The 24,742-nt window shown below is 39.8% G+C and overlaps 1 protein-coding gene across 3 annotated transcripts in view; it reads right to left on the bottom strand.

Annotated features, from left to right (window-relative positions):
- The window catches only part of tbck (TBC1 domain containing kinase), an 86,212-nt gene that overhangs the window by 39,964 nt on the left and 21,506 nt on the right, over positions 1 to 24,742 (bottom strand). For all 3 annotated transcript variants that reach the window (XM_058385614.1, XM_058385613.1, XM_058385615.1), the window contains exons 16-22: positions 22,849 to 22,911; positions 20,872 to 20,998; positions 19,896 to 19,946; positions 19,667 to 19,750; positions 16,363 to 16,448; positions 5,835 to 5,871; positions 657 to 818 (exon numbers count right to left, since the gene is read on the bottom strand). In XM_058385614.1, coding sequence (XP_058241597.1) covers positions 657 to 818; positions 5,835 to 5,871; positions 16,363 to 16,448; positions 19,667 to 19,750; positions 19,896 to 19,946; positions 20,872 to 20,998; positions 22,849 to 22,911 — 610 coding nt within the window. The remainder of the gene's footprint in view (positions 1 to 656; positions 819 to 5,834; positions 5,872 to 16,362; positions 16,449 to 19,666; positions 19,751 to 19,895; positions 19,947 to 20,871; positions 20,999 to 22,848; positions 22,912 to 24,742) is intronic.

Here is a 24,742-nt window from a genome sequence, read left to right as displayed (position 1 = left end):
TTACACTCATTCACAACCAATTACTTTCCTCATCATAACTCTTATAAACATTTCTGTTGTTATTTCTGTTCATAGCTTCGGTCATTATAACTACACCCAACATTTAAATTTCAGGCATTTGACAGACACCCTTATCCAGAGCGACTTTGATGGTTAAGGGCCTCAGGGGCCACAACTCACAACCTTCTGATCAGTATTCCAACACCTTAACAAATGATTGTAAAGTATCTGCATGTTCTAGCAAATGTGCTGCAGCATTTGTGTTGGATTTGCAGCCATATTTCTGTGTCATGGCACAAAACTACTACATTTCTGTTTCTAATCTGGTGGAAAGACTTCAGGGAAAAGCTCTCTCTAGCTCTGGATATACATTATGCCCCGAACATGTAGGTATCACGAACACAGCACACAGCCGATACGGCCAAATGGAACTAATTTGCAGCACTGCATCGGCTCTCCGATGCTTCAAGCTGTGTTCACATGCCTAGGCGTCCAAATTTCACTCAGCTCAGACTGCAGGCTGTCCATCACACTCTGGCAGGGGTTTTGAAAAATGTACAACTCACTGGCCCACAGCCACAGCAACACCACAGGGACTGAAATGTATTCAGTAGCTTTTGAATAATCGATCGCGTGAGCTTGTGCCGTGTTTTTACCGGGAAGGTCAGAGAAAAGCAGGATGCACTCGTTGAAGCCGTTGGCCAGGAGGCGGTCACGCAGCTGCTGCAGGATCGCCACTCCGATACAGAACGGGAATGAGGAGTTGCCCAACAGCAGCGTGTCCCAAAGGTGGAAGATCTTATGCAATGGAAAGACATCTAAAAAAAAAAAAGGAAACATACACAGTACAAGTCGGAAATTAGCATAAACTGAATTACGATCAGTTTTGTTGATTCACTTATGACGAGCTTTGCAGTCGCCCACACTGACACATTAAGAAGGAAAGAGTTGAGTGAACTCCATTTTTAATTTTTTAGTTTCCTATACTAATATTATTTCCTGCAACAATTGACATTAACAAGTCCTTATCTTTAGCAGTCAGCTAAAATAAATAAATAAATAAATGTTATAGAAATACAATGATCAGGCATAACATTATGACCTAATATTGTGTTGGTCCCTCTTTTGCTGCCCTGACCCGTCGAAGGCATAGACTCCACTAAATCCCTGAAGGTCTGGCACCAATATGTTAGGAGCAGATACTTACATAAAGTATCCAGTAAGGATACTTACAAGACTTAAAGGACACTTTTGATAGATACTGACCCCTGCAGACCGGGAAAACCCCACAAGAGCTGCTGTTTTGGAGATGCTCTGATCCAGTGGTCTAGCCATCACAATTTGGCCCTTCGTCAAACTCGCTCAAATCCTTACGCTTGCCCATTTTTCCTGCTTCTATCAACTTTGAGGACAAAATGTTCACTTGCTGCCTAATATATCCCACCCACTAACAGGTGCCATGATGAGATAATCAGTGCCATTCACTTCACCATTCACTGCTCATAATGTTATGCCTGATCGGTGTATCATCAAATGACAAGGTGGCGTTGACAGTACTATTACCACCCCAAAGCTGACTGTATTCCTCTAACAGCACATCCTGTACCATTTTCTTCATTTTATACCTTTTATAACAAACTGCCAAACCCTGGCCTTTTTTATTTAGACATAATCTCTGTTTATCTGGAAGCTTCCATCAAAAAGTAATGACTTTTTCCTTCCTGTAAATGGCATCTTTTTTTAGTGTCACCATACAAGTGTGGGAGGGGGAAAAAACAGTATTATCAACAATAATATCATATCATCTTTCACCTCCTTCACCACCAGATATCATCAAGCAGAAACCTGAAGCTCAGAACTGCATCAGAGTGTAGGAAAAAAAAAAGGGGTTATGACTTTCATTTCATGCTGTCCTTATAGATTAAAATAAATACTGATTCGGCAGCATGTACAAAATTCAAGCTTATAGACTACAGAATTTCCCTCAGAAAACTACTATTGACAGCAGTGGAGATGAAGGCAATGTGTCCATCACCTGCCAATTCTAGTCTAGTCCAAATTAGCACTAATTTGTACATCGGTAATTTTCCTGTTACTTTAATTGATGTTTATTTCAAACATAAAGGACGGTATTAAAGAAAAACGATTTCAGACGTTTGACCTTGCTGTGCCCTTGACCCTGTTTGGATCACTTCTAAAAATCCATAACACACAGTTAACTGTTGTTGTGTCTTTATTTGTTGTTGTGTCTTTATTCGTTGTTGTGTCTTTATTTGTTGTTGTGTCTTTATTCGTTGTTGTGTCTTTATTCGTTGTTGTGTCTACTGCTGCCTTCATTGCCAGTTCACTCTACACCACAAATAAATCGATCTTGAAAAGGTTAATAGTGAGAAATTATACGATAGATTTCTTGAGTTTTTAGGCTGATTCTGCATGAATGCAAAAAGATATACTCTCTAAATCTGAAACATTTTGTCAGGCAGAATGTATACATATACATATTTTAACGTTCCTGAAGCAATCACGTGTTCCCTTTATTTTGGTAGCAGAATTATTCAAATACACCTTGGAGTTAAATCGAGCATGTCCTTTTCAAGCAAGAGGCTCAAAAATAGACCTCGGTTTGAAGAGGTTAAAAGAGATTTCATCCCAATGAGTTTTTAACCTGGTTAAATAAAGGTTACTAACTATACAGTCAGTTAACTAACGAGCGAAGGACATTTTCTTTCTCAAAACAGCGAACTGTTTTAAATATAACGAGCGAATATGTCTGGATGTTGTCTGATATAAAGCTAACACTCTTATATTCGGTGTATTTAAAGATAAGAAGTGCTGCCTGGTTTACTGTTTGTCGGAGTCTCTCTTCCCACATCAGAGAGAAGATCATCAAGTCTCTCTTCAGATATTTACTTCACACGCTGCATCTGCAAAGCCAACAGTGCTGTGGATGACCCCACGTACCCCTCACACACACTCTCCACCCTCCTGCCGTCTCGAAAAAAGGTACTGAAGCATTGAACCAGACTGTGTAACAATTTCTTCCCCCAAGCCATCAGACTCCCTAATTCCCAGAGACTGGACTGACACACACACACACAATGGCATATTTCTGCACTCACACTGCAATTTCTTAATGCTTCTACAAACTGCTGCTGCTAACTGTCTTATTTTCACAACCGTAGCATCTTTATTTGCACTCTTCAGAACTGTGTACTAGTCGGCACTGCTGTGTACACTACAATATTGTAGTGTATTATAGTCTGACTTGCACCATCTTTTCTTTTGTACTGCCTCCAGTCTTGCACCGCCTCTAGTCTTGCACCATACCCTGTCTTACACCGTCCTCTGTCTTGCACTGCCTCCGGTCTTGCATTGCTTTCTGTCTTACACGACCTCCTGTCTTAGACTGCCTCCTGTCTTACACCACCCCCTGTCTTGCACCATCCTCTGTCTAGCACTGCCTCCGGTCTTGCATTGTCTACGGTCTTGCATTGTCTCCTGTCTTGCACTGCCTCCTGTCTTGCACCATCTCCTGTCTTGCACCGCCTCCTTTCATACATCGTCCTTCTTTCTTACACCACCTCATGTCCTACATTACCTCCTATATTGCACCATACCCTGTCTTGCGCTGCCTCCAGTCTTGCATTGTTTCCTGTCTTACATGACCTCCTGTCTTGGACTGCGTCCTGTCTTACACCTCCCCCTGTCTTGCACCATCCTCTGTCTAGCACTGCCTCCGGTCTTGCACCGCCTCCTCTCATACATCGTCCTCCTTTCTTACACCACCTCATGTCCTACGCCACCTCCTATCTTGCACCATACTGTCTTGCACTGCCTCCAGTCTTGCATTGTTTCCTGTCTTACGCTGCCTCCTGTATTGCACCATCTCATGTCTTGCACTGCCTCCTGTCATACATCATCTCCTGTCTTACACTGTCTCTTGTCTTACACCACCTCTTGTCTTGCACTGTGCCCTGTCTTGCACCACCTCCTGTCTTATGCAGTCTCATGTCTTGCACCACCTCCTGTCTTGCACACTCTGTCTTACACAGTCTCTCCTGCACCAGGGTTCTGGAGGAACGTTCATTTCATTTCACTGTGTATTGCATCAGCTACATATGGTTGAAATGACAGTAAAAGCTTCTTGACTTGTTGATGCTGTGAGCAGCCATATTGAACTGATACCACTTGCTGAACTCAATGGTAGAGCATGTCCTGAGCAGGAATTATGGTTTGAAGAAACGTTTTCTTTTTCCATTCAGAAGTTGACGATAAATAACGACCTCTTCTTAAGGAAACAATCTGACTTTATGATTTCTGCATTCCTCATTTACCACCACGGCATCAAAACATCATCTGGTGGTGGAGTATATGGAGGTTGAGTGTTCTTGCCTTATGGAGGTGACTTTGTATCTCACAAGGTCACATGGGCGACGTTTCACACCACCATCTCCGGTCTTAACCCTGCGCTCTTTCAAGTCTCCTCATGAAACACCACTCAGCTTGGGTGTCGTTCCTCATTTACATAACGACGTAGAACAGAAGCCGCTCACGGAACCACGTCGAACAAGATTAAATGACATTTCTCTCGCTGAATGTGACGTTTGGAAAATCGATGCGTGAGCTATAATAGATTTTTCACCACACCATCGTGGAGTAATTTCCATTTAACAATTATTCCATGTAATTCAGCACAAATTTCAGCATAATGGAATCAACTGCCTTCTGAAACAATGGGCCATTACGGACCATCAGCTGTGATTGTTTCGGAAATTTAGATTCTGATAAACACTTCACGGAAAAAAGAGCTTCTTCGTGTGAAGTGTTAATCAGAATATAAATTCCTGAAAACAATCGTAGCTGATTCAGAAATTTATATTCTGCTAAACACGGAGAGAAAGAAAGAGCTGAGTTCTGCGATGCGAATACAGAAGATGAACCGTGTTAACCTCGGTTAGATCAGAGATATCAAATAATATTTCTCATCAAACAAGCGAGGAAACTGAAGACCTTAGGAGGTTTAAGGCATGGTTTCATAGAACAACAGGAATAAGCTTTCTGATTCATCCTGAGATATAAAGAAAAACCTTTATAGATTTTATAGAGGTTTTACATCGCAGAACGGTAAACAAGCATCAGACGTTCAACAAATCAAAAGAATGAAACGTGGAGATTTTGTATGGGCATCTAACATGCAGCTCATACACTGAAGAAAAGGAATACATGGCCAGTCAAATTTAAGATAAAAATCAGACCTAAAAATTTAACGTTCCTCAACAAAACCATGTTTCATTGCTTATACTAAATGTAACAAGTTTCTAATGGCTAGATTGAATGATATAGAGTAAGTGTGATCAATTCATGTAGTATTAATGTAAACCAGTTACATTGTGAAGTCTCATTAGGATGTTGGAGCTGGTGGGAACTACAGTATAACTACATTATTGCATTAAGGCAATGTTGTGGTAATGTGTCTGTTGTGTAACACCAGTGTTGCGGGTTTGAGTCTCAACTCAGGTGTGAGCTCAGGGGTTTGATTTTATTCAGGACTTTGGATGAAAACTAATTGTGCTAATGTTACTCAGTTCAATCACACGGAACCGATATACACATTTGAATCAACTCAATTCAGCTATTTATTCTATATAAAATGTCATGCTATATATAACACTCAATTCTTAACGAAACCTTATAAGTCTGTTAGATATTTTCATGAATATTTCATTTCATCAATTTATGATTTGCCTAAAAGAGAAGGAGCTGATCGAGTCTCGTTGTTCAGAGCAGCAGCTAATGACTTTAAGTGGAGTGTGAGAAGGCATTGCGGTACTTACGAGTGAACATTGTCAGGAACCATGGAATCGCGTACAGCTGCAGAAAAGAAAAGTGGACTTTGGTTAGATGTGGAAATAGTCATCGTTTCTCATGTGATGTTAAATTCATGAACATGCAAGTGCACCAGTAAGCCTTGTTAATCAAAGCGAACAAATTTATTCGGAAATCATTCGCAAAAAACGTGTACACAAAAATGTAGTGTCCATGAAAATCCTGGTAGTTTAGGGAAAATCCTGTCTTAAAGCTTGTGGATTTGTGTACATTTAAATATAAGGAGATTCACTAATAACTAACCTCTCACTATAAGACTCCCTATTTAATTAGGGAAAAAGTCATGGCACCCTACAACACCTAAGGCTGCATTTTGGCATCTTACAAGGCACTCTTTCACTTGTTAGCCATAAGTTTTATGGTCATCACTAAATGCAAATCCGCTGTGCAGTCGCTAAATGCAAATCCGCAAAACGCTTGGTCACCGACGACTGATTGGCTTCTACACAAGAGTGCGAAGAAAATAAGCAAAATGTTTGTATATATAATGGGAATTGTTTGGTTTTAAATGTAAGACGATACAAGCACTTTCAGTAGCTAGGTGTTAGCTAAACTTTAAAAAAATCCAGTACCATTTCCTAGCTAGGTAAAAAATCTTCGAATTCTATTAAATTATAATTGAATAAAATGATTGATTTAAAAAAAAAAAAAGTCTGAGCTTGTTGAACAAGAGCTACATCCATCCATCCATCCATCCTCTCCACTGTTTATCCTACTGGGTCACAGGAACTGAACGACTATCCCAGGAGACTTGGGGCACAAGGAATGGTACAACCTAGACAGGATGCCAGTCTATCACATAGCACACACACACACATTCACACACTATTGGCAATTTAGAGATGCCACTCAGCCTACAGGCATGCTGACAACCAAGTCACTGTGCCCCTCTCTCAGCTAAAAATGCATCATCTCCTTAAATTGGATACTTAACTCAATGAACCAACACAGATATAAAGATGCTTAAAATTATTTATCACTTCAGTTCTTTCACAATACTGTAACTGCTGTAAGAGTCCAGCCAATAAACTGAATTGAACTGGACTCTTGCTGGTCTGCTCAATAAATAAAAATGGCTAATTTTTTTTTTGATATTTGTGGATACTGTATTAGCTGAACAAAGCAGTTCTGTGCATGAAACTTTTGTAAAGCAAGGGAATTAATCCTATGTCCCTCCAAGCAAAACAGTTCCTCCTCCCGGTCTTAGCTATAAACCTAAGCCCATAAAAGAGCAAACATGACGTGGCAGCCCAGGCATGGTTAGATAAAGAAAAACGGTGCCATATACTTCATTACACTTTCATTGTATACTTCCAATAGAAAAGACAAAATAGAACCACTGTAGAAGCCACATTGGTAAGCATACTCTAAAATATTCATGATGTGTCTTTAAGACACTACACACTAGACATACAAATGGACCCTGAAACATTAGTAATTAATATATTAATTATTATGCTTTGAAACAGTGAAGAACATGCCTCCTAACTCGGCTCTGCATCGCTTTCTGGGCTTCGAGTCCAACATTAACACGTTTCCACGACTTCTAATTTCGAGCTTTACTATATGATGTCAAAACGTTGAATAAAAAAGGCGCTAACACCAAATCCTGGCTGTTAATCCTTATCGTTTGAGTCTTAAATGCCATTGTAACTGAGCGAGTAATCCTATTGTGATCTCAGAGCAGCAGATAAATGCTAACTTCTCACTAAACACTTCATAAATATTTCACATGTATCATATGTTTGCAGTGTAAGTATGTCCTTTAAGTGGTGTGTGATGTGACCGTCATCAGGACATTAGACAGAGGATGAATAAACGAAGAAACTCAAAGTTTTTTTGTAATGAACTGTTTCCCAGAACACCTCAGTCAACAAACATGGCCACCCTGGACAACATTTCCCAAAACTCATACACCTGACATTTAATCACAGCATCTCCTGTACAAATAAAACATGGACATTTAGTCAGTTGTGAAGCAATGCTCAGGTTGTCGCTACCTGATCTTACCAAGGCTCTTTCTTGTCTAGGTTTTTTTTTTTTTTTTTGGGACACTGTCTTGGACTTTGGTTCGTACATGTCTGCTTGTTTTTGCATCCGATTCCTACTACATTACTTTACATTAAATAACACAAACAATTCATGTGATATCTGGACCAATCAAAGATAAGTGAGAGTTTTACATTTAAAATATTTATATATTAAAAGAAAAAAAAACAACTGTACAAGTTTGTTTTTATTTATTTATTTATTTATTTGTTTATATTTATATTTTTATTTTATTTTTTGGACAGATATTCTGGCAGTCCACACCCACTGCACAGCATAAATTCAAAGCAACCATCGTTAATAAGAAAGTATATCTGACATGCCTTGCTGGTGACCTATATACAGTAGTGCCCTAGACTTAAGAATTTACAGCCCTTAAGATTTCACAGTCCCTCTGAAGGAACCTGGGTGCACTCATTTTGTTTCCTTCAAGCTCTCCCTTTAGGTTCTGCTGTCACAGTTAGCTGTCAAATCCCGGCATCCTCGCTTACACTGTTTTTAAACCAATGTAGGATAAACACATACCTAATAACCTAATAATCTCTCTCAGTCAAGCTATACATGCATTCTTGTTACCTGATATGATGCCAATGACCTGCTGGATTTAGTCACTTGCTATTGTTATAGATGGTTCCACATGGATACCCTAAGGATCTGTACTTCAGTGGATACTCTCACATGGATACTATAAATATGTAATATACCAAAGAGATGCTGCTGTAATTATAAAGACTGTCCAGTGCTTAATCCAGGATCCTGGGAGTCTGGACCCTTCAGTCTGGAAGGTTTCTTCAGGTCAGAGTTATTCCTTGCCAATATATGTTTAAACACAGAAGCGACTGCCTCTTGTCTTTTGGATTGAATTCTGCTTAACTCATAAGTCACTTAAGCTAAACACATCTGCTAGATAAATGTAAATGTCAACCCAAGCATATAATGCACTTGTGTATAGCGGCTATTTATATATTTATCAAAGTAGGAGATGAAGACAGTGAAATATGAGTATCATTCCACTGCAGCTCGTTATACACGATACATGATCGAGCGTTCTTCCAGAGTCTCGGTGTGCCGCAATACTTTCATTTCTGAGCTATTAAGAAGTTAAAGATGTTAACGCAAACAAAAACAAGCAATCCGTTTGTGTTGGCCATCACAATTCCATGAGAAAACCAATTTCACAGGAAACATTAGGACCCACCCAGTCAAAACTCAATGCTTTGTGAAACAATATTGTTCTTGCACCGTCAGCCAAGACAGAGTTTTGCTTTAGCGAAACGGTGAATCAAAACGACAGGATCAACTATCACCCAGACAGGGAAAAAAATAAAGCTGTAATTCTGTGAAACTACATAGTTTTGCCATTCTACTGAAGGACGAGGAATTGTACACACAGGACATATAGCCCAGGCGTGACAAAAAAGATTCATTAACATTCATAAACGGCATTAGTAAATTCACCAGCACATTTCATCCACTTGTACAGAAGGCGCCTGGCTTCTTATCGCAGTCGAGACAATGGAAGCTGCTCAGACACTGAAGAGGACATCAGCTCAATGTTAATTGTTGCTATTCATCTTTTTATTCGCCTTTTCATCTTTTCATGAAGCTCCTGGGATTTCACAGAGGATGGACAAGGCTAGAGGGTCATGGATTTTTTTTTCTCCCTTTGATAGAAAAGAGCCTAGGAGGGGATTCTGGGATTTTTCTCCCGCAGGATAAAGGGTGGAAGCAACAAATTTGTCAGTGTGGCACAGACTGAAAGGTGAAAAAATTGAATAGCTGAAAGAACCAGATCTAGACAGCTCAAACCTGAAAGTCAAATATAAATCCGACCGGGTTTCCATACTACTCCAAAAATGTTTTTACCAAAGACTCACCATTGCTTCAGTAGATAATCTTACCAAATTACTGGAGATGTACACCAATGACCTGCTGCCATGATGCTCATGCTACAGTACACAGTATGACCAAAAGTATGTTGACATCCTTCTTGTTTCATTAACTTCCACTATTCTCGTTAATCTTTCCACCAGATTTTAGAGAGTGGCTATAGGGATTTGTGATCATTTCACCATGAGACCATTAGTGAGATCAGGGACTGATGTTGGGTGAGGAGGTTTGGGGTGCAGTCAGTGTTCCAGTTCATCCCAAAGCTGTTCAGTGGGTTTGAATTCATAAATCTGTGCAGGACAGTTGAGTTCTTCTACACCAACCTTACAAAACCATGACTTCATGGAACTCACTTTTTATGCACAGGAACACTGGAACTGCTTTGGGCCTCTTAGTTCCAGTAAAAGGAATATAATGCTACAGCATACGAAAACATCCCTGATAACTGTGTGGTTCCAACTATGTGGCAGCAGTTTGGTTTGATAAACCACATATAGGTGTGACACTCTGGTGTTCACAAACTTTTGGCCATATTTCAGAAGAGTAAAAATTTTATCAAGACCTAGTTCTCTTTTGAGTCTGGTTCCTTTCAAAGTATGGAAGAGAGATTCTCCAGATGAGGCACTCAACAATACAGGAAAACTATGAAGTAGTGCTTCTTCCAAAATCAAAAAGAGGCAGTTGAGGTGGTTTGGAGAAATTAAAAGAATGCCGACTTGTTGGCTGTATAAGGCATGCTACCCTGGAGGATACCCAGTACCCACTGGAGGAGCTCACAGTTGGCTTAGGAATGCCTTGGGTTAGCCCACAGAAGAGCTAGTATCCATGGCCTTGGATAGAGAAGTGTGAACTGACTTTCATAACTTGTCACCAGTGCAATAGCCACCACCAAAAGAAGCCTCTGGAGATGAAAAGGGAGTGTGGGCTTAAGTATTTTGAAATGTTTTTAACATTGAGGACTTGGTATCAAACTATACGATACAGTGTGCCTCATCATTACACCCCATACATCTACATATATACTTTTCTGTTAAATGTGCTTTAAAAATAAAACGAAACTTCACTGAATTAGTATCAAGAAGCCATCAGGGAAGGCTGCTATCAATGATCAACTCCTTACTCAAGTGATGAAAAACACAATGATTTAGAAACAAGGACTCTCTAAAATCAAGTCTAATCAATGTCCAAGTATAGGACATATTGACCTTTAACAGCCTGTTTTCTTCTCATATCATGCTAAAATGGCTTACTATGAATAATATAAACGTGCTGGTCTGAGAGAAAACTTCACACTGTGCAATTTTCTGCTGTAAATAGTTTTAAAAACTACAGGCATGAACTCAAATGGTTCATTCTCTCTTTTAAATGCATCTCAGATATATGGAAAACATTTTAGGATTGAGGATTACACGGATGAGCCAAAACAGTATAGCCACCTGTCTAATATGCTGTTGGTCCTCCACATACTCACTGAGGCATGGATTCTACAAGACCTGTTAAGTTGTCCAGTGGAATCAGCCTCCAGGAGTTTAGCAGCAGATGCTTTGGACTTCTAGCTACTTCTAGCAGATTCCTCAGATACTTGATCGGACTGGGATTTAAGGAATTTGGAAGCCAAGGCAACACCTTGAATTCTGCACGTTCCTCCAACCATTCCTAAACAATATGTTAAAATGGGCAAGGCATATTAGTTTGCTGAAAGAGCGCACTGCCATGAGGGATCAGCACTGCCATGGAAGGGTTTACCAGGTCCGCAACAATGTTTAGGTAGGTGGCATGCATGAAACTGATGTCCATGTGACTGCCCAGACCCCAGGGTTTCCCAAAACCCTGACTGCCCAGAGCACCACACTGCCTCAGCTGGTTAATCTTTATCCCATAGTGCATTGTGGTGCCTGGTTGTCTACATGATCTAAAACACAACTCATTGTTTCAGGATCCAATTCTAATGCCTGTGTGCCCATTGTAGGCACGTAATGGCGGACAGGATTCAACATAGGCACTCTGGCTGGTCTGTGTCTACGGAGACCTATAGGCAACAGTCTCTTAGTTTGGTCAGACATTTTGCCCATATGTATCGATGCACCTCGGGCACCAAAGACCATGTTGCTGGTTTGTGGTTTGGCCCTCCATGGACCTCGGTCAGTAGGCACTCACCACTGCTGAAGAAGAGAGCAACCCACAAGCTTTGCTGTTCTGGAGAGAGTCCAACAAAATTGTTTAGCCATAATGATCTGTTTCATTTTAAAGCTGATCAGGTCTTCACATCTGGCCAATTCTTCCCCATCATCCAACATGCAAATTCCAAGTTACGCCCTAACATAAGCCAGACCAAAATTCATCTGTGGTTCCGCAATGCTTCATTTGTGAGTACTTATAATATTTTGCTGCATCATTGTACAGTATATTAGAGAGATATATCATAAAAACAGCAGGTAATGTTGTAGACTGATGATGATTGATGAAACACCAGGCCAATTTGCATCTAGAGCATTTCTAATATGTTTTGAGTTGTCTGTATCAAGTGCATCCCTCTGAAAAGTCGCATTTAAATCCAACCCAGCTTTCTATACACTAAAGACAATCATGGAATGATGGATGCTTTGGACGTATTATTACATTTAGATGATATGGTTTACATCACCATCATCCATTTTCACTATAGCTGATGGTAAAAAAGAAACAGATAAAAGAGCTGGATCCTGCAGGTTTATTAAACTGGCCATTATTATGACAGATACAGTCACAGTTAGTATTACACCTCACTTTATAATGGCATATGTGTATATGCACATATAGATATCCATTTATCTATAAAAAAATTTGTGATACAATCATTTGATCACATCACTGTCATGTAAACATCCCAGGACAGGAAGGCTGATGTAACCTTGCTTGCATCTGAGAGACTTTATTACAGACGCCACCTTGAGAATGGATAAGTTTCTGCCTTTGTGATATCAGATAAACCTTTTTTTAACAAACTACGCTTTTAAAGAGTGGCCCTGGTGGGCCAGCAGCAGGATCCCGCACTATCAAGACCTGGGTTCGATTCCTGGGCAGGGAACCAACCCAACCACTGAGGGGTTAATTCTCAGTGCCTGTCCCAAGCCCTAATACAATGGGAGGGTTGCGTCAGGAAAGGCATTCGGTACAAACCTGTGCGAAATTAAAATATGTGGATTGGATGATCTACCATGGCAACCCTGGACTTACAGAAGGCAAAAGTGTTAAAAATGAAAACAAAAATGTTTAAATGTTTAAAACAAAACAGAGACTATGAAGAAATGGTAGATCCTAGATCCTAGACCCTCATAGATCCAGGGTCCCTGATAAAATCCTGAGCTTAGAGTACTCGCTGTGTGGTTTCACATGTTCTCTGTGTGTAGGTTTCCTCTAGGTTCTCCATTATCCTCGCACTGTATAAAAACATGGCTATGCTAAAGTGCTGCAAGATGCATGTGGGTGTGTGTAGAATGTTGTCATATTCATCCTGCATCCACCAGGACACTGATCAGGATGTTCTCTGTGTGTAGGTTTCCTCTAGGTTCTCCATTATCCTCGCACTGTATAAAAACATGGCTATGCTAAAGTGCTGCAAGATGCATGTGGGTGTGTGTAGAATGTTGTCATATTCATCCTGCATCCACCAGGACACTGATCAGGATTAAGCACTTATGGACAATAATGAATCAATGAATCGATCAATTAATCCACTGATTACTCCATGTTGTGGATAACAGCTGGATTGGAGTATAAATGATTTGATCTTCCAGATCTCAAGCATTTTCTTATTCAACATATGGAAGTTCAGAGGTCTCGCTAAATCTGTCTGTCCCAGCCATAACTGCTCTATTCCCTTGTGGGTACCCCTTTAAAGTAGATAAGAAGCTTGCAGAAGACATGTTGTGAATTCCCAATAGAAATATACAGATTTGTCAGAGCTGACCCGTATATCTGGAAAGTCTGTTGAAAACAAACAGAAATAACAACTCAGTGTAGTCATGACAACTTGTAGACAGTAGGTTCTTGCATTGCTCTTCCCCAGAGGCTGCTGGAATTAAAACAGTTACATTTTTCTTTATTTCCTACTCTTATTATATATATATATATTATATTACATAGTATACCTTTCTAATATAAGGAATAAAACACTATGGGATGTTGAATTACAGTGTATTATATCAAGACAGCCACAGAAACCTGTGTAATATTGCATAGTGTATTCTATATAAATGATAATTTAATATAAACCTGTCATCTGCTGTAAAAATGCATATTTATATCTGAAATACTGTCAGAGCTGCTGTTATGGAAGCAGTATTGTACCACATGACAGACCGGGCAGTTATATAAAAATAATCCATACTGAAGTGTTTGGATACATCTGAACAGTTTCCTGTAAGATATATTGTTGCGGAAAGTCTATAGGGCAAGTTACATTCTGTTATCACATAAGTTTCAGCAAAAATAAACCATTCCCTTACCAGAATCTCTTTTTCTTTTTCACTGTTTGCTCAAAAAACATGGCTTGTCTTTTTAAAGAGAAACCAAAAAGTGTAAACCTCTCTGTCATGAAAACTTTCATGAAGAAAACTCCTTCCTTAATTGTTAAATAAACATTAAATAAACTTTTCTGCTCTGTTAAATAAAAAATGAATAATAGTATTAGTTTTAGATTATGTAGGACTTCTGCTATGTAGGTCCCTGTGTGTTAGCTGTTACTATAGAAACAATAACTTACTATAACGAGAGCAATAATGTCAATAATAACCTACTGTTTATGTAACAGCCAGAAGTCATGTGATTATAGAAAAATAATGCACACCTTCTGACCAATCAGATTTAAGAAGAGTTGAAGCTGTTATAGCTGCAAAGGGCGGGCCAACTGGATATTACATTCATGTGCATGTAAAGGCAGGCGTCCCAGTTTTGGCCTGGCTCTCAGTCTCCGCTGTAATTCATCCCAAAGATGTTCTATCAGGTCGAGGTCAGGACTCTCGCTCATCCATGTCTTTATGGACCTTGCTTTGTGCACTGGTGTGCAGTCATGTTGGAACAGGAAGGGGTCATCCCCAAACTGTTCCCACAAAGTTGGGAGCATGAAATTTTCCAAAATGTCTTAGTACACTGAGGCATTAAAAGTTCCTTTCACTGGAAGTACGGGGTGAAGCCCGACCCCTGGAAAACAACATCTGAATTCAATGAACGGGTGTCCCAAAACTTTTGGCAACATAGTGTACTTAGTGACTGAGCTGTTCGGACATCTAGAGGAAGTTAATTCCACCGCCCAGATGCCAGAACAGAGAAGAGTCTTGATTCATAGCTACCTTGTACTCTGAGTATACATCATTTTCCTCCTTGCATTTGTTATACAAAAGCATGAAGGATGAGCGAGACCCTGATACCATGATCCTGTATCCACAAACTAAATGCATATGTTTGGTGAATCTGTAAAGTACACGGCTATTTTCTTTTTTTTAAAAATATTAACACTTCAATTTTCCAAAGCACCTCATTTGCTAGTCATTGTTTGCTGCAATGACATTACCAACCGACTGCTTTGGTAAACAAAGAATTAGTCCTAATCTTGTCTCGAAGCACACTTAGAAGCCGGAGCGAGCCAGCGCGATGGTAAACTGATGAATAAAAGAAGTCCACGTTGCAATCAGTGTCGTCTAGGCAGCTCATTCAGACCACTAGAGCTCCCTCTTTGAATGAGGGTTCTTTATTTGTTTGGCTAAACATGTCTTCCTGACAACGCTGTCCTTTGTGAGGCTCCAAGCAGAGGCTGATGATGTCACGCCTGTTATTAGAAACTGAATAGAGATGCAGAAACTCTGGAATGTGTCTGAATTGAAAGTAAGATTAAAACGCGCTAGAATGACTTTCTGATGCGCTCGCTACTTAAACACATCATTTATTTACTCGTTCATTCGTTCATACATTCATCAAGCCCTTTAACCTGGTAAAAAAAATATAGTAGAAAAATAGATCAGAGGGCATCATGGACACATTCACACACCTTTCAGCCTATTAGGATGTTTTTGAGGGGTGAGAGGAAACCAGGGAATCTAGATGAAACCCACTGACATGAGAAGAACATTTGAAACTCCACAGAGACTGTGAACCGAGCTCAGGATCGAACTCGAGGACTCTGGAGCTTGAGGTGACAACGATACCCACTACACACGTCCTAATACACCACGACAAAAACCCTCAGTGTGATTTAGAAGCTCTGAGAGTCTGGAGATTGCTTATGAGGAAAATTTAACATCTCAGATGTTGCCGTGTGTGTGTGTGTGTGTGTGTGTGCTATTCAGAAATTTCAGATATAAGGACTGGCTGCAATGTTCAGCTAATTTCTCCATATGTGAAGCTCTACTACGCCTTAAACAACAAAAACTAAACCTTTTAAAGCTCCCAAAAGCTGACTTCATCCAAAAGCCCTTGATCTAGTCGGTGGTCATCTCACGTCAGAGACAGGTCAAGTACAGAGCTGGATTAAATTGATCATAAACAACAGCGAGCACTTACGTCTGGTATGAAGCCGATCTCGTTGAGGTGGTTGCTGAGCTCGGGGTCGTGGAAGGCTATCATTTGAGAGAAAACAGTCAGGTACTCTGGAGGAGGAGAGGGAGACATGGGAATTAGTCTGGCACTGTGCAAGTGCACTGACTCTCACTTTTTTTTGTAGTAGTATTATACATATATAACATTTACAGAGAAACTAAAAAAAAAAAAAATGCAAACTTTGAGTAATCGATACTGCAGATGCTCTTGGGTTTTCTGTCTGTTCAGGTTTTCTAGATATGGTTCATCAGTGGAAAAATAAAACAACAAAATGACCTCATAATGCAAATAATACAATCACGGTCAAGTGCAAAAGTCTGCAATCCCCTTGGGTTCTAAGAGCAAAAATGTAATATGTGCCTCTACCATTTGCTCCCATGTGGGTGTATTATGCATCATATAACAAGACGATTATACAAAATTCAACATGAAAATACATTTCGCAATGTCCCGTGCGTTCTCCAGACCCGGGTTTCTAAATGTGTGTGTAAGAATCTCCATTACACACATAATGCATTGCAATTCATCACCACATGCTCATACATAACAGTAAGCACTGCCACTGACCGTTCTCGTTTGCATAATGAAACGCCCCCAAATCACCATATATGGTGAACAGCATCCCTTTAAAAAGCCTGCTTGAGGTACTGCTTGACGTAGATAACAGGGAGGAAAAGCTCAAAAGGTCTAAGAAGTCAACAGTGGAAGGACAGATACTGTTTCACAAAGTAGAGAAAAACAAAAATGGTTCAATTAAGAGCTTTGTCTAAGGCGTAAATTCACTTTTTTTTTTAGATTGTCTGCCTGCTTGTGTTTTCTTGTTACATTTTAAAAACCTGTAATAGTCTGAAAATTACTCACTGTTGTCTTGTTGATTTATTTGCAAATGTAGGAGCATACCGTGTGTACGGTTTACAAGGACAACTACGGACACACACACACAGATCAGCCACAACATTAAACCACTGACAGGTAAAGTGAATAGCATCGATCTATTCACTTCACTGTATCTCATTACAGTGGAATTTCAGTGAACTTTCAATTCCCTAAAGTTGATGTGTTGGAAGTAGGAAAAAGGGCAAGCATAAGGATCTGAGGGACTTTGACAAGGGCTAAATTCTGAAGGCTAGACGAGTGGGTCAGAGCTTCTCCAAAATAGCAGGTCTTTTGGGGTTTTCCTGGTATGCAGTGGTTAGAACCTACCAAAAGTGCTCCAGACAAGGAAAACCAGTGAAGCAGTTACAGAGTCATCGGCGCTCAAGTCTCACTGATATTTGTGTGTGTATGTGTGTGGAGAGAAGGCTAGTCCGTCTGGTTCAATTCCACAGTAGAGCTAGTGTAGCATGAATTATTGAAAAAGTTCATACTGGCTGTGATAGAAAGGTGTCAGAACACACAGTGTATCACTGCTTGCTTGATTTGGCCTCTAGTTTCCCCAGATCTCAGTCTGATCAAGCTTCTGTGGGATGTGCTGGACGAACACTGGTCCATGAAGGCCTCAGCTTGTAATTTATAGAACTGCTGTTGGTGCCAGATATCACATCACACCTTCAGAGGTCTTGTGGCTGATCAGTTGTTTTGGCTGATCGGTAAACACACATATGTGTGTTGAGAATATTTCTATATTCAGAAATATAAATGAAAACTTAATTTTTCATTGTCTGTACCGCTTACCTGATCTATCCTCAGGTCACGGGGAGCCTGTGCTTATTTCAGGCATCATCGGGCATCAAGGCAGGATACACTCTGGACGGAGTGCCAACCCATCGCTGGGTATGAAAACTTAATGTCATATATAATTTTTAGTTTCTCCCCTCCCATCACTGATATCTTAATATACACCATGTCATCATTTTTGTTACTCGTATTAATAAAACACAACACACTAAAATTCCTTGCCTGTATGAATGTAATTTGTGAGGCTTCTTCAATTTTGCCCTAAGGGGACGCAAACTTTTGCATTTGATTGAAAGCAATCTGAGAAAAGAGAGAGAGAAAAAAAACCCAGCTCCAGGTGTGGACTCTTGCTTTAGTTTCTTTTCAGTCCACCGATATATATCCAGAGGCAAAAAATGTGAAAATCATGAGGTCATATATTTGGTTTTTCTGTGTGGCACTTTATGGCATAATATTCCATTGGAAATTTATTCATTCATTAAACATGGATGGCACAGCAGTGCATGGCAAGACATCATGTGCAGACACGCAAACATGCGCGCACACACACACACACACACACACATTCAAAACAGTGACAATTAAGCATTGCCTCAGTTTGGTAAAAACTGAAGAACCTCATACACTTGAACCTCACACAGCCTCAGACAGAAAACTCCCCTCTACACCACTGTGCCTCCATAACTGACCATTTTACAGCTGACAAAATGACATTTCATGCTGTCTAAGTTTAACTTGTTTACTGCAGATTTTCTCCATCTCATTCTGTTTCTGCACAAATGCCACAGGTATAAAAATAAATCTGGGTGAACAGCACACACACCTTGTACATCAGCCGCACAACTTCACTAGCATTTGCTATATACGATGCAGATTATATAATCATTTCTGCACAGAATTAATTTGTTTAGTTAGATAGAGTGACTTTTAATCACAGTGAACCTCACACGGATAAATAAAAATAGCAAATGAAAGCCTTATTACGTTCTATAGAGTGATTTAAAACATCACAACATGCAGGGATGAAAAATAAAATACAATTGATAAATAAGAAAATAAATAAATGCATTTTATTTATTTTACTAGAACATGCAGGGATGAAAAATAAAATAAAATAAAATAAAATAAAATAAAATAAAATAAAATAAAATAAAATAAGTATGTAAATAAACAAATAAACAGACAAACAAATAAATAAATTTTTAAATGCATTTATTTGTTTGTTTATTTATTATTTGTATTTTGTTTTATTACTACAACATGCAGGGATGAAAAGAAAACAAAATAAAATAAAAATGAAATAAATAAAAATAAAAATAAAATAAGTAAGTAAGTAAATAAATAAACAGAAATAAATAAATAAATAAATAAATAAATAGATAAATGCATTTTTAAAAACTTTTAAAGGCATTTTCTTTTTAGATTTTTGTTTCAATTACGGAGTCAAAAGACTATACAAGGACAGCAAAGCACAGCATATACACACACCTGGCAATGTGAAAGGCAGTAGAAAAAGTCTTTGAGACTTTGCTTAATAGCAGTTTCAGTGTTTCAAAGCAGAGATGAGAGTAGGATTGGCGTACAGACTCACCCTGAATGACGTGCGAGTTGTCCTTTAGAAAGAAGTTGTAGAGGTATTTGGGGATGAAGGCGGACATGCAGGCATACGCAAGTGCTGAGAGAAACAAAAGTCAGTGACTAATCGCTGAAATGATGGAAAGTCAGGTTGAATATTGTATTAAAGAACGCATTAAGGTGGTAAGCATCTGCCTGAGATGTAGGCTTGCTTTAGGGAAAAGAAGAACAAAAAAGAGCCTTACCCTCGTTGTTGAAGTTCAGGTACAGGAACGGGGCACAGAGTGAATCCAAACCTGAGGAGAATTTATCTTTCTTTAATAAAGATGGTAAAAACAAACATCTCTCACTGCAAGCCAATAGCGTCCTGACTCATCTTCTACCAAACTTGTGGCTATAAAATAAATCATTTGTTTATACTGATTGAAAAAGGCGATTAAATTTGTAATATTTGTGATGTGTTTAAGGAATTCTTTTTACTAAATTCCTGTGTATTTTCTGTGAAATTCCTCTGAGAGGGCAGCAGGGTCTGGTGCTCTGATATCCATGGTAGGACATCACTAGTGAAGTTACGAAGGTGTTTAATAGGTGAAAAAAATAAATCAGTGATCTCAAACAAAGGGATAACGATCAGGTTTCAGCTCCTAGCTGTTAGCTCTGAAAATAAAATAGCAAGAGAGTCTTTTCAAGTGCAGACATAATGGAGACAACAAACAGTGGACTCAAAAAAACAGAATTCATTCAGAATGCAGCACAGGTATACGACAATTCTTTGCTGAGCTTCAGCGGAGACTCGGCTCAGCTTGGTAGAGATGTACGTGTGATGGTGTTGACGGTGATGCGAGCATGAAAGGTCGAGGTTTTGGATGAAGATCTGTTCGAGGAGAACGTACAGATGCGAAGGCGAGAGAGCTGGGTGGATTAAAGCACTAAAGCACCACCGCATCGCTCGGATTAGGTAGAGATAAAGCGAGGGATTTATACAGGATGTCAGTGAAAGATCAACAAACAAACAGGACATGGTTTGCACAGTTAAAGATCACATATTAATTATAAGCATTACATTCTATCTGTAAATTTCTCAGTAGAGTTTGTGCCAAGTGCTCCCTTCAGCCTGTCCTCCTGTAGTAGGTCATTAAGAACGACCACAAAATATCCGTCTGTGAAACATGAGAGCCACCTAATGGTGTAAAAAGAGAACTACACCCCCCAGCTTCTCACCCTGCCAGTACACCAGGTCAGGATGAGACACGACCCAAGCCTTCAGAACTCTCCGGAACTTGATGTGACCCTGAGGCGAGGAGAGCAGCTCGTCATACTGATGACAGCGTGGGATGTCCACTTCAATCTGAACGGGGAGGAAGAGGTAAAAACAAGGAAGTTCATTCATGAGAGTCATTATCCTTCGTATTCGCTACTTAGCAACAGGTATTCTATCTTTATCTCTAATATCAGCGATATAAACAATATTTATTTAGATTTATAACCACAGAACTACAATTCTCAATTCCGACTGGTCCAGAGGGTGTTGAGTAATGTTTTATATAAACAAACCTGACAGCTGAGATAGACAAACAGACAGACAGATAGTTGGATAGACAGGCAGCTAGATAGATAGGTAATTAGACAGATAGACAAACAGATAGACAAGCAAATAGATAGTTAGTTGGATAGACAGACATATAGATAGACAGACAGTCAGACAGACAGGACAACTTTGTGGGAACAGTTTGGGGATGACCCCTTCCTGTTCCAACATGGCTGTGCACCAAAGCAAGGTCCATAAAGAAATGGATGAGTGAGTTTGGTGTAGAGGAACTTGACTGGCCTGCACAGAGCCCTGACCTCAAGCTGATAGAACACCTTTGGGATGAATTAGAGCGGAGACTGTGAGCCAGGCTAAAATTGGGACATCTGTCTTTACATTCACATAAATGTAATATGGAGTTGGCCTGTCCTTTGCAGCTATAACAGCTTCAACTCTTCTGGGAAGGTTTTCCACAAGGTTTAGGAGTGTATTTATGGGAATCTTTGACCATTCCTCTAGAAGCACATTCGTGAGGTCAGGCGCTGATGTTGGACGAGAAGGTCTGGCTCACAGTCTCCGCTCTAATTCATCCCAAAGGTGTTCTATGGGATTGAGGTCAGGACTCTGTGAAGTTCCTCCACACCAAACTCGCTCATCCATTTCTTTATGGACCTTGCTTTGTTGGAACAGGAAGGGACCATCGCAAAACTGTTCCCACAAAGTTTGGAGCATGAAATTGTCCAAAATGTCTTGGTATGAAGCTGAAGCATTAAGAGTTCCTTTCACTGTAACTAAGGGGCCGAGCCCAACCCCTGAAAAACAACACCTGAATTCAATCATTTGGAGAGGCGTCCCAAAACTTTTGGCAACATAGTCTAGATAAACAGATTATTGATCCTGAGAAAATTTACAGGGTTCGAGTAACAAATCATTCACAAGGAAAAAAAATACCAAAGAAAATAACCGATTAGAAATGTGTCATTATTTAATTAGATTATTTCACATTATTTAATTAATTCAGATTATTTAAGTCTATTCATATATAAGAATATTCAACATTTATGGAAGGAGTCTCCAGTGTCAGCTTTGGATTTGGGCTTTTCTGGTTCCTCTGTGATATGACAAGCTTCACTTTCGTGTTGCGTTATAACATTTCTAACACGTCTGCTGCACGTCCACATCACATGTAACAATAAATGGACAAAAAGTACAGCATGTCATTCATCAGTGAGCATAAATTGTACATTCTTTAATGAGTAAAAAGTGTTGGAAAAGTGTGGTGGGATAAGAGGAATAAAACGTGCAGTTTTAATATATTAACACAGAAATATTAACTTCGGGGAAATCCGTTTCAGACAGCAGTATTTTCATTCATTTCCCCATGATTCAATATTTTGTCAGCGAGTATTCATGATAAAAGATGCTTTTAATCCTGCTAATAAACATCGCTTCAAATTTGGATAAAACTTGTTTGAGGCTGTGAACTTTCCTTCTGCAGATCTTCAGTGTCTAAAAGTGTTTAGAAAGGGCCTCAGCTCTCCTCTCACTAAATATTGTAAATAATTGAACAGCTCTATGAATAATACAAGAAGGTAATAACCCTTGGTCATTCCAGCGACTGCTGAAGACCAACAACCGCAGCAGAAAAACAAAACAAATCACAACAATACCTGTCTGTCTGTGGGGATGGGCGTGTCCTTATCGATGGACTCGTACTTTGCCTGAATGTCCCCCTGCAATATAAATATAAAATATTAATATCTCAATCGCTGCAGCTGTAAAACACAAAAAACTGGAAAAAGAACACGGACAAATAAATACACAAACATTTCAGGCAGGAAGTGCTACATGTGGAAATCTTATAAAGGCTCACATATAAATCTATAAATCTGCAACAATTTATACCCATCCATCCATCCATCCATCCTTTCATCCATCCATCCATTCATCTAACCATCATTCAATCATCTATAGTATCCATCCATCCATCCATCCTTTCATCCATCCATCCATCCATCCATCCATCCATCTGTCTATCATTCCATCATCTAAAATATCCATCCATCCATCCATCTAACCATTATTCAGTCATCTACAGTATCTATCCATCCATCTATCCACCCATCCATCCATCTGTCTATCCACCTAACCATCATTCAATCCTCTATAATATCTATCCACCCATGCATATTTCCATCCATCTATTTACCCATTAATCTATCCATCATCACCAGTGTATTTGTCTTCTACCTACTCAGCCATGATCCCTTCATCCAGCCATCTGTTTGTTTATCCATCTATCCATCGTACAAGTCAAGTCCTGCGTGATGTGAACACCTAGGTACCGGAAGCTGTCCACTCTCTCCACTGGGGTTCCGCTGATCGTGGTCGGTTGGTATGACCACTCCTGCTTTGTACTGAAGTCCACAATTCACTCCTTAGTCTTGCTGATGTTCAGGAGTAGGAGTGTCTGTCAGGAAGTTGGAAATCCACTGGCACAGGGGTGTGCTGAGACCTAGGACCTCCAACTTAGAGGTGAGCATGGAAGGAATTATGGTATTGAATGCTGAACTGTAGTCCACAAACAGCATTTTTACATAATTCCCTTTTCTGCAGTCCAGGTGGCTTGTTGTTGTGTGAAGGAGGTGTGAAATGGCGTCCTCAGTGGAGTGGCTTTGCCTGTTCGCAAACTGTAGCGGATCCAGTGTGTCTGGTAGTGATGCAGTGATGAAGTCTCTGACCAGTCTTTCAAAGCACTTCATCACTACTGATGTCAGGGCTACAGGGCGGTAGTCGTTGAGGCAGGTGGGCTGGGGTTTCTTTGGGACAGGAACAATGGTGGACTGTTTGAAGCATGAGGGGACTGTAGACTGTTTCAGGGAGAGGTTGAAGATCTCAGTGAACACTGGTGCTAGCTGGTCAGCGCACGCTTTCAGAACCCGACCAGTTGTCTAAAGTACTTTTCCATCTATCCATCCCTCCATTTATCCATTCATCCATCCATTCACCCATTCATCCATCCCCTATCTGTCAAATTATCTATCCATCTATCCATCATGTATCATCATTCCATCATTAATGATGTACCATATGGTATCTACCCATGCATATTTCCATCCATCCATCTACCCATCCATCCATCAATCCATCTATTTGTTTATACATCCATCCATCCATCTATCTACCCATCCACCTATCTATACCCATCTATATATCTATCCATTCATCCATCCATCCAACTATCTATTTATGCTGATGGCACGTGATCCACTGAGTTTTTCTCAATTTAGTGCTTCATATTATAATCAGCTAAAGCACCAGCACTAGCCTAATGCATCAACACTCGAGTGAAAATCAATCACAAGGAAATTACCTCCAATAACCTACTGGCTGTTATAAACACAGGATAGTGCTTTTAACGGCCATTTATCAAGCTCAGGTCAAGTACAACTAACTGACCTGCAGTTTCCTTTAAGACTCAGTCACGTATTATAAAAACGCTACATTCTAAGATGCATTCAACACCCAGCAAAGTCGTTTTATTCCAAAAGACAGCAACGTGGA

The sequence above is a fragment of the Hemibagrus wyckioides genome, linkage group LG03, assembly GCF_019097595.1.
Source record: "Hemibagrus wyckioides isolate EC202008001 linkage group LG03, SWU_Hwy_1.0, whole genome shotgun sequence".
In the NCBI taxonomy this organism is placed as follows: domain Eukaryota; kingdom Metazoa; phylum Chordata; class Actinopteri; order Siluriformes; family Bagridae; genus Hemibagrus; species Hemibagrus wyckioides.
This window is presented reverse-complemented; position numbering and strand designations above follow the sequence as displayed.